Here is an 11,719-nt window from a genome sequence, read left to right on the forward strand (position 1 = left end):
CGTAGAATTATAATGTTCAATTAATGTTCAACATTATTTTATTTACAGATTAATATTTTCTCAATGGTTCTGGAAACACCTGTTTCTCTCAAACAAATTCTGGAAGTTTACTGGCGAACGGAAAGGCCTTATTCGTAAGTACAGGCCTAATCTAATTAACGCATTTACATTGTTTGTTCTCAAAATGATTACATTAAGATCGAAGTGTTGAATGATTGTGTTTACAATGATTGGATTGCAAGAGGATTACTTTACGAGAGGGAAGACGATGTACCTGTAGGAGTGCGAAATATAACAGACTAACTGACAACTGTTCTAAAATGTCTGAGAGAGAGAGAGAGAGAGAGAGAGAGAGGGAGAGAAAGAGAGAGAAAGAGAGAGACATAAAATGCAATCAAATGTTTTAATTGAGCCTCCGCGTATCTTGATCATAAAGTGATTTTACTAAAACTCGTAATTATAGAAAAAAGATAGCAAAGATTCTTCCGAACTTGCTTAAAAACTATTATTGTCACGCATTACACTTGCAAGATGGTGCATAATGGTGTCGTATTCGTAAACCGAAGTTCGATATGAGTGAACATATATGCACGTAAAAATTGTCGCGTTCAAATGACCTGATCTGTAGCGAAATATAAAAGTATAAAAAGATGTGATTACAGCGACGAATCTGAACGTGGTCTCGTTTATTTTGAACTTTCTTTTGTAAGCATGGTCAGTGTTAGACATTGATCAAGACAGTTGCCTTTGAGTTCGTATTAAAATCAACGCGTTACATATATATTATACAAATTAACACAATGTACGAAATTATAAAAAAAGAAACTTTTTTCAAAATTATCTATGATACTCTACAAATATAAAGAGGTACCTCTTTCGGTAAAAGCTATTACACATTTCATGTCATCTACTATCCAATTAATTTCGTGGAGCTATTCTTGCGATGCCTTGCGATAAATTTTCGAAATAGCATATGTATGTCGAAAGTACGCTTTATAATGAATAATATCGATTTATATCAAAGTAATATTTTTTCTCAGAAAAGGAGAAAAAAATTATGTATAAACAATTATTTAATACATATAAATTTTTGTTATTAAGCAAATGCATTATATTTAAATAATATAGTCTAGATGATAAAGTCAACTTATGAATTGTATATCGATATGTTTCTAATGTTGGGGGACGGATTACACGTGAAATAAAAACTTACATTTAAAATCTTTCTTTTTACTGCATCGAACTTTTTCTCTATGCAAGAAATCAATAACAATTATATAATATATACCGTTATCAGTGGAATTAATTTGAATTTCACGTAAATGTAATGTACATATAAATTTTTTCCTTGTAAAATTTGTTAGAGTTATGAAGGTATACAGTTAAAACAATTTGCGAGACATTAGAAAATTTTTGCAATACCGTTTATTTAGATAAACGCTAAGATTAGATTATCTTTTTCTTAACAACTAATTAAAAAAAGCGTAACCGTGACTTTAGCGTTTACCGTATTTGGATTCACATTACTGCAAAAACTCCCTATTATTAAGTGATTGAGCCGTCCCAAAATATATTTCGTTTTGATACACAAACCTTAAATATTGTGCAATATATTGATAATTCGACCAACATATACACATTCGAGCATCAATCAAGTAAACATAATAATTATACTGCTCTCTAAATCTGCCAAATTTCGCAGTATGAAACTATGCTAAAAATTAATGGAGACGAGAGAGAATAAAATATATATATACACATATTATTTACTGTATCTGCATAAAAATAAAGTCTCTTTTATGTCAATCTGATTCGAGGAAATAGCTTTCAATCCACTATTGTTCGTTAAAATATTAAATATATTTTATGAAATACTGATATATAAAAAACTAAATACCACCTCGTATATCTATTTCCTCTCATATATCTATAATCTTCTCGTTTACCATACTTACTTAAAATTCCATTTTCATAAAAAAATAAAAACTTTTGTTTTTATATTCAACACGATTTGCGACTGCATCGAATAAAGCTGCTAATTTGTCGTTTAAAGCGGCCTACATCCTTAGTTATATATAGTCCTGTCGTGATACTTTCATATTTAAGACAGAACAGAATAAATGTTCATAAATGTCTCATAAATGTTCTCTCTCGCTGTGCCTCATTTCTATATGTATAGTATAACCACGTGCCGCTACGATATATCACATATCGCGTTATATTAGCACCGTTTCAAAGATATTCCACTTTGGAGCGATCAGCGGAGTATGCTTTGACAAGCGGGTGAAAATAAATGGCTCGACGAACACGTCGAATTAGACTTGTACGAGTCGTATTTGTCCGTAGTTTGGTGATATTACTCGTGAAAAATCAACGAGGATTTCTTATCACTATCGTTGAATGAGGCATCTGGGAAATGCAATAAACAAAATACTTTACATTGGCACTCAGATTACTGAAAAAACCTACAGCAAATCATCACACATAGTTATCGCGAGGCAGCTGCGTTTGTTGAAAAAAAAAGAATCACATAATTCTTACGCTCTATCGAACTACGAATTTAAGTACTTTTCTATACTTGTCGTATTATACTTAATTTTAATTGCTTGCGATAATAAAATTGAGAGAACCACCTGGTTTAGAGAGTCAAAAAATTAATTTGTTTAATTCGTTTTTAAATAACAATTATTCAAGAGTATTTTCTGAAATTTTGAATGCAATTGCTTGAAAAATCTCGGAGTTACAGTAATTTGAGCGATTTGTTGAGCATTCAGTTCTAAGGTAAGATTTTAACGATTGAATGGACAAGTCAGATCAGTTTGATGATTTCAGTTCGATGAATAGAATGATCTTTTTTATGATGCAAGATTATATGATGCAAAAATCGTCGATTGAAAAAAACATACTGTAAGTACAAAAAAAAATCAGATATGTTCTAATATGCATTTTTTTCGAAACGAGATTTTTCAGTTTTGCTAACAATGTGTAGAGAAGACAATGCAATAACTTAAGCTTTTGATTATATCTATAAATTATATCTATTTTTTTTCTATACTAAATATAATTTAATAAAATAATAAATTTTCGAAAAAAATACTTTTTCGATCATTCAATTAAAAAATAATAAATTTTTTTTTTGAATGGTACAATTTTATCAATTTGCGAGTTTTTTAATTTTAATAGATTTAGTATATGCATTGATTTGTTGTTTAAAATGCCTTGTTTCGGTTCTGCAGTGTCAACAATTTGATAAGATCAGATACCTATAGATATGTCTGTTTCTCATGCAGTTTTCCGATTAAATCATATTATTTTTTAATATAAAAATTTATAAATATTTTTTAAAGTGTGAGTACAAAACATTTGTGCAAATAAAAAACTTATATGCGCAATATAATAGCAATAACCGTTTTTGCAAAAAGAACATTGTTATTTTTTTGGCACTTTAAACCAGGCAGTCTCCTTAAGATAATTAGCACAATCCTTCATTCAATTCTATTAAAAATATATACGTAAGTAAGTAACATAAAATAAACAATGAATAAAATACAAATTGATACAAGAAAAGCACAGGCACCCATCTGGAAGGACACTTGCGCTATTTTTTCTTTTCCTTCTTTCTTTCTTTTTTTTTTGGAACTTTACGTCGCGTCGCAAGGTTTTTCGTGCTACTGACAACGGGAAAGTTTTGTCGTAACAATCTAGGTAATATGTGCAAATATACATTGAAGATTTGCGTCTCGTAATTCTGATATGTGTCGTAAATTGAAATAAAAATTGTAGAGTTTAAGCCGTTTGAATGTCCAGGCACACACACGCATTCATATAAATCGGTTACTATTATAAACCAAAAGAATAGTAAAACTCCGGCAGTTAGAATGAGATCTGTTAAATTAATTATCGGAAAAACCAAATGAAAGAGAAATGCTTTTACAAGCGTAGAATGTCTGTATGGAATGTTGCGTTTTTAACCGGATCACGTGAATACTGCGTCGACGGAGCAAACAATAAACGAATACTACCAAATGAATAAATATATATGTGTATGTATATAACAACAGTAATAGCAATAAACGTTATTCTAGCAGCAGTATTAGTTTCTTTCTTCATTACTGACGTAATGAGAAACCAATGCAGTACGGGCAGATGAATATACTATTGATTTTCTTCTCTTAACACCGTATTATTTACTGTTAATCGATGCGTTCGCGAGAAGAGGTACAAGCTGTTCGGAGAGCTGTCCTATTGTTGCCTGCAGTACCGCTTGTTTCTCTTCTAACACGGTGACCTTGTTTCAAGCAATTTAAATTAATATCGCGTGTCCACGTGCATGCAACGTTACTAAAATGAAAATTTCATACATAGTGTATGAATTATATGAATATTTACCCTTTCCAATAATTTGTAGTAGAGGGCATATGGAACGTAGGCCGGCTGACCAGATGCACTAGGACTGTAATCGGCGTGGGGGCTTGTTTCGGCTCTCGGACTTTTATCTTTCTGTTTGTTATCTTCGTTATCGGTGTCCGATTTGTTAACGAAATCCACAGCATTTCCTTGTGTCATTAATCTAATAAACGATAAGACAATATACATTATATTTGCGAAACACATGCTGGATTTAGCAAATCATTAATAAGTCAAAATTTACCGCGGGAAATTTCGTTCCTTCTTAACTTCCACCTTATCAATTCTCTCTACCGTGGCAGTTTTTCTCCTCTCCATCTGATTCATCTTTAATTCTTCGACCTGCAAGAGACAATGACATTGATTATGATGATAAGATTAATAAACGCGATATCTTACATTCTTTTATTTTATAAGGAGTGGAACTGTGAACTGATAAATGAATAACAAATAAGAGAAAGTATAATTAGTCAGATCGCTCAAATCGAATCTTGGCGCTTAATAATATTTCTATGTAAATTCTTATAATAGATTTTTATATGTTTTTATATCAATTCTTTTCTTTATCTTGAAATTTTCTATTTATACTTTTTATCTCTAAAAGCGGTACATTACCCATGGTGCTTTTCTTCTCACTTTTGCAGCAAGCCCATCTGTTTCTTCGTCGGGTATTTGTTCCAACGTGGAATCGGTGCGTCCGTTAGACATATTATCTTCCTACAAGTTATAGAAGATATTAAAATTAATCAGATTTTTAATTGGAAATTCAATAAATAATAAATACTAATAATTAATAAACGATGATTATTTTTTAAAATCACTATTATTATACCGTAATGGTGCTAGAAACAGTTGGCAGCGTCGAAGATGCGCTTATACTGGCTCCAGCAGCGTGATGGCGTAGATGCTGCGACGAAGGTGGACGTCGCCGAGGCGCTTTAGCGCGAGAAGCTGTTAAATGCGCAAGCGGAGTACCCTCCCCTCGTTCCACGCCGTCCAATTCCTCGCGACACTCCAAAGCGGTACTCGTTGTGTTACTGATACCGTTATTATTCCCTACGTCGCTCACAAGCCGCTTCAGACTCGATATAATCGAATGGCTACCAGCCGCCTTCTTATCGCCGCTTCCGCTTCCGATAGCTGTCAACGATGATGATGACGTTAAGGTAGATGACAATGTAGATAGGCCCTTTTTAGCGCTGTCTATAGTGGGAAAATGATCTGGCAAAATACGGAATTACATCTCAAGTTATATTAATGCAAAATAGGAATATTACCTCAATACGAAATAGTTGATATCTCACCTGATATATTACTTGAATGTACATTCCTAGTGTCTAAACTTTTTCTGATGTGTGCCTTCTCGACCTTTTTCACTTGATGGGAATGTCTAATACTTGATTTAGCACTGAGCGATGTCGTTTCATGCCACTGGGATTCTTGTTCCTGGGATTCATTCTTTGTACCAATCATCTCAACAAAATTGTCAGGGAACAAACCTACTTGTCCGTTCAGTTCTCCTTTCCACCAACCCTATATAAATTATTATACATATATAATATATACTGATTATGTACTTACAGTCATTATCTAGCTTGCTAATTTCCAGACAATACGAAGTTAAAATAGATACGTAAGACATCTTAAAGATATCTCATGTCTAAATTTTGAACATTGTGTTGTTTGAATTTATTAATACTAATCAGATCTCTATTTTGATTCTATGGAATATAATACACTTGCGAATGTACGTCTAGTATTATAATTTATAGATGGATTATAAACCTTGTCTGGCGCGTCCTTGGATAAAATGATAATTGTATCTCCCTCGACCAGAGTGAGTTCGTCCTCATTAGCAGCCTCATAAGGAAAGAGTACCCTGCACGTTTCCTTTTTATCTCGTTCCTTATGCCTCTCTTGCTCTTCGGGAGCAGGGGCAGAAACAAAGTTTGAGGGAAACACGCCGACTCTACCTCTGAGGCGTCCTCTCCACCATCCTTCCTCCACTTCTCCCAAAAATTCTATGGAATCTTGTGGCACTAAAGTTAGCTCATCCTCGTTACAAGGGTCGTAACTAAAGAGAACTTTGCAAAAACGTCTGCCAGATCCATTTCTCAAGATTATACTCTCATCAGATTTTGCGCTGCTTATAGTCTCGCTGCCGTTACTTCCACTAGTGGCCGAGGGATCCAGTACCTGCATGTTAGACATTTCCAGAATCTAGTAAATATTAACAGTAACATTACATCAATAATATAATTTCCCACTCAACAATGTAAATGTAATATATCATATATTGTACATAACAACTACAACTTACATTGTTGAATAAGAAATTGTAACATTGATGTTACGTTAAGTTAGTTAGTGTTTACTGGGATTCTATGAATATATATAAATGACAAATCACAAGGGACGATGCGTAATACCTTAACAAAGTTATCAGGAAACATGCCACGCTTGTCCCTTAAGGTGCCCTCCCACCATCCTCCAAGCATCATCTTGATCCCAGTGATGATGTCACCCTTTTTCAGTGTCAGCTCATCATCCTCTTGCGCCACATAATTGTATTCTACGATCGCCTCCATGACTGAGAACAGTCTCAACGTTGACGAGAGTTATTCCTGCGAAAAAGCACTCTTACAATGCGACGAGGCGGCGGTGTTCGATCGGTTCGAACTGGTTTGATTATCTCAGCGCCGACACGCCTACGGTACGATCGACTGACGCGCGGCCGAGAGTTTTGCGAAAGAAAAGATAAATCGGTTTCGCACGCGCGGATGCGAAGCGTTTTAACGCGCGTTATACGTACGGGTTACGAAGCGACGTGCGTTTTCGGATAGCCTGGATGAGTTTCTGTTTGACTGACGGTCCCGAGTAAACTCGCGTACGCGCGCATTGCAATGCGGTCCGATGCGACGTGATGCAACGCAACACGGTCGATTTATGGTACGTGCGGAGGGAAAATGGCCAGCCGCGTGACACAGAAAATTAGGCTTTAGGATCCCGGGCGGAGTTGACAGCTCCTCGTATCTGTCACCGCGGCCATCTTACGCTCCGGAGTCCACGGCTCGACAGCTCCGATCACCGGGCGATGCGGTGCGCATGCTACTTGCTCCAGAGGCCGTCAACACCGGACATGCCATCTTGCCATCCACCGCCATACTCGATCGAAAGGCGGGACGAGCGACGCGTGTTGCAGTGCTTACGTATAGCTCAATTTTTTTCACATTCAAAGACGTTTGCTTTTTAATCTTGAAATCTAACAATAACTCGGCATCGGACCGAACCTGTTGCAGCTAGAAATTCGAGAAAATATTTTCGCGGAATAAGAGAAAAACATTTGATTGCTAATCGCCTGCAACTGTGATTCCGACACATTTGAACGCGGAGGAATATGGCGAAGTGGCCGAGTTCCTCCGACTCTGGGCGCTCGTACGAGATGCGCCATGCGCCTCCGCTCATCTCGCATCTGCCTGCGTGATTCCGTGATTCATCTCTCGACGCGACGCGCTTGTTTGAATGAACGCGCGTCGCTTGACGTAATGTGAGTCATGACGCGCACGTGCCTCAGGATGCATCGTGCGGCGATTGTAGTCTGCGCACAACCGCTATTTCGCATAATTAAATTTTTATTTTAGCATAATTAAAACAGATTCGCAAATTCATATATTCGAGAGGTATGCTTTCTAAAGGAACAGAACATTTTTAAATGTCTAATCAGGAAAATTGACCGAAAGCAATATATATTTACTTCAGAAAAATATTTTTTTTCCTTACATACAGATAGATAGATAAAAAGTATTTGTTACAAATTTTAAAACCTTCTACATTGTTAATTATTAAAGAAACAATGATAATTTAATCTTTTGTATTAAATAGTGTTTTGTTATTTGTAATTTCCATGTACGTCAAAATGTAAGTCAATCCATTTCTACGGTTATTTATTAAAGTAAACAATGCCCATATTACACCAACAATAAATAATAAACTAAATTTGAGTCCAGTTTAATATATTTTTTTCAGTTAAATTGTTCGACTCTATTATATTAGTTAATTAACGACATAACAGTGGCGATCTATAGAAATTATTAAAAGTAACTCAAATGGAGTATAATTTGATATTACAAATATAACGATGCAAGTACATAAAATATATTGAAATTAAGAGAAAACTAGACTTACGACAGACGATGAGTAAACGCGATGCAAGAGAAAATTGCGCAACTACAAAAGTAAAAATCGAGCTGAAGTAAAATAAAATGAAATACAGTGAAAATTATAGCATAGTATAATAAATTAAAAAGCTGGGAGTACCTACAATATGGAAAAAAAGTGATTCTTTGATAAAGTATCTGACTTCTACTTATTGAGACGGTCTCTCGTTTTTTTCACTGTCACGTACAGCACAATTGTAATCCTGAACAGCGATTGACGTGATACGCGACTGTCGGCTTACGTTCCGCGTATCGCGGACAGAATCGTGCAATTTGCGAACGTGACAATCCGTTAAATCTCCGTCGATTAACTCGCGCTGACGAGCTCGAGCGTGTTTTCCATTCCAGGTGGAGAGAAGACGCTGCGCAATGTGCGCATGTACCTATCTATCTACCTGTCAACGGAGATCCTGCACTTCTCCGTCGCTTCCTGGTGCGTGCGATTCAGCGCGGGCGCTCAGCTGGAAAACGGTACCGTGTCGTTCTCCATTTTCAATGCGCTGATTCACTCCGATAATCGCTTATCGCCGAAGACCATCACGTATTGGCGACGCGCTGGCAAATGCCGGAGGTATCCTCCGGATATGTGCGTGTGTCGTAAGTTAGAGTGATTCGTTTAACTACTCCGGGTCACGCACTTAAAGAACCGTTGCGTTACAAGGAAGTTTCACTTTCCTCCTTACTTTTATCAAGTATGAGTAATCCGCTGGTTTCTTTTGTCTGGATTGTTTCGTACGTCCCGCTTAATTTCTTTTGTCCCGTTTGTTTCTTTTAAATAGTAAACTAATTCACAAACAATTTGGTTTTCTTTCTTTCCTTTTTCTTAATATCTTGCACTCAGAAAAAAGACAATTATAAAAGCGATGACAATTGTAAAAGTGACAACTACACAAGTTTTATATGTAGAATTAATGTATACATAAATGAATAAACTGTTTTATACCTGCAACAAGTATAAAATGTTACTATATTTTTCTAAATGTGAAATATTAACGAGATCGAAGGAAAGAAAAACGAAATTTTTAATTAATCTGTGTTTATTATTTATGGCTGCAATATAATTGTAAAATATTACTATTTTATAAATATTACAGCTATAAAGTAGTTTATTAATTATGTACATTAATTTTAAATGTAAAATTTGTATAATTGTCACCTTTATAGCTATCGTAACTATGTTTTTCTCAGTATGTTGAATTATTACGATAGATTTATTGTTCTAATATTATAAAAAGAAAGCGCAGTGTGTGTCATAGGTAAAAAGTGTGTATCTTTATTTATTATTAATTCAGACATCGAGTTAAACAAGTTGTTTCTCTACAAACTCAAAAACTTCTCTTATACACTTATACATTTAGATAATCGATCGCGAGAATATAATTAAACTATGTAATAACGATGACCATTCTTCAGAGTGTGGTGATAAACAATAAATGAAACGTTGTAAAAGCTATCGTTACATCATACGTTTAACATCCCCGCATTTATCTCCTCGATGATCCGGTAAAATCTTCTTACTTTACAAAATATGAGAAAGATAATTATGTCGCGCGAACCAGATTCAAACTTTTAATTAATTTCGAGCATTAATGGGATCTTTTAAACAAATGTTAGCGAAGAACATCAGCTTGATCCAGTAATTGAAGAAAATTGCCAGCCGAAACTGTTCGCCCGATCAGCCATTTTATCTCACTTTTATTATATATTTTAACAATATTCATTATAAAAACACAGTTGATATCTATCGTAAAACTTTCATCGTATCGTTGAAATCTTTAAAAGTCGTTGAAAACCGAGAGCTATGAATTTGCAAAGCCGTAACTAGAATAACAAAATGAAATTAAAGATGTTTGACATTTTTTTGTGTAATCTTTTCTGGAATTTAAACAAAATTGTAGAAGTAAATTTTATAAATTTATAGACATTTTACAAAATCAGAAATCTGCAGATCTAGGAATACATAGATCTGTGCGAATACAAGGTGAAAGGATTCCGACGCGAACGTGATTCCAATGTTCCGTCATGCATATTTTTAGTGAAATCTCAAGGATAAGATTGTGTGTGATGCGGAACGATTGATAAAACGCCATTGGATTCGCGATATGTAAAAGTAACGTTAGTTACGGCGCTGCACGCGCGCGTATATAAGTGACAGGCTCAACTAAGTCAGGTAAAATAATTCTCTTCGAAGAGAGAGCCCTTCTCTTCAACCAAAGGCCAGCTTCGGACGAGTGTTTTGACGAAGGCAACGATCCAGCGTCCCTCAAAAGAAATTCGTACAAGCGATTCTACCGTCTGTGTATGGGCAACGGCATTCTTACAATTTTCTTTTTTTACTTCTTCTCTCTTTTTAAATTATTTTCTCGCGAGAAACAAGCATCTCTTCAAATGAAATCTACATTTAACGTTACTGTATTTATAACAAAAATTTACGCAAAAAGTTTCCATTGCATCTCTTGCCTCTCTTCGCGCCATCTTTTCTCAATTAGAAAAATTTATTTTTCAAGAGAGGTTAACCACTAATGCAAAGTTCTACAGATGCTGTCCTCGTTACAAACAATCCGCGGAATAAAAATTAACGATAGTCTTGACAATTCACACGCGCATTTAAAGAAGTGTTGACGAAAATAGAGCACATGGTTTCTCTATCGCATCTAATCTCTGTTAATCCAACGTTTCCCAAACTTTTGAGATATATACAATGGTCCTCGAATATAGACATTTGTTTCATTCAAATTTTTATGATTAGAAGAAAACCGTTAAACTTTTTTGCTACATTAATTTTGGGATAATTTCGACTTTAGTTATTTAAAAACAATTGAAACGAAATCTTGTTTAATCGGGCGAAAATACATTAATTTCGTTGTTTTAGTATGCCACTAGATCTTGAAAAAATACATCGAAAAAGTTCAACCCATGTTTGCATTTCAAGTTTGGGAAATCCTGATTGCTAATTAAAGGGCACATGTAGGTTGCTTAGCAGGCGAAATAATCGAATTTTTTCATAATGTTCTTTATACAAATATACGCCGCGATTTATAAATATATAAAAGCAACAAATATATACCATCGTTATCGTGTGTGTGTGTATATAT

At 34.9% G+C, this 11,719-nt stretch overlaps 1 protein-coding gene across 1 annotated transcript in view; it reads right to left on the reverse strand.

Moving 5' to 3' along the window:
- Window positions 1–3,352: 3,352 nt before the first annotated feature.
- The window catches only part of LOC108754016, a 16,610-nt gene continuing 8,243 nt past the window's right edge, over window positions 3,353–11,719 (reverse strand). Inside the window, exons 6-13 of the mRNA XM_018496019.1 lie at window positions 6,837–6,997; window positions 6,193–6,603; window positions 5,712–5,940; window positions 5,240–5,628; window positions 5,023–5,124; window positions 4,652–4,749; window positions 4,390–4,570; window positions 3,353–4,288 (exon numbers count right to left, since the gene is read on the reverse strand). Coding sequence (XP_018351521.1) covers window positions 4,184–4,288; window positions 4,390–4,570; window positions 4,652–4,749; window positions 5,023–5,124; window positions 5,240–5,628; window positions 5,712–5,940; window positions 6,193–6,603; window positions 6,837–6,997 — 1,676 coding nt within the window. The 3' untranslated portion in view covers window positions 3,353–4,183. The remainder of the gene's footprint in view (window positions 4,289–4,389; window positions 4,571–4,651; window positions 4,750–5,022; window positions 5,125–5,239; window positions 5,629–5,711; window positions 5,941–6,192; window positions 6,604–6,836; window positions 6,998–11,719) is intronic.

Source organism: Trachymyrmex septentrionalis, unplaced genomic scaffold (genome assembly GCF_001594115.1).
Source record: "Trachymyrmex septentrionalis isolate Tsep2-gDNA-1 unplaced genomic scaffold, Tsep1.0 scaffold74, whole genome shotgun sequence".
Taxonomy (NCBI): domain Eukaryota; kingdom Metazoa; phylum Arthropoda; class Insecta; order Hymenoptera; family Formicidae; genus Trachymyrmex; species Trachymyrmex septentrionalis.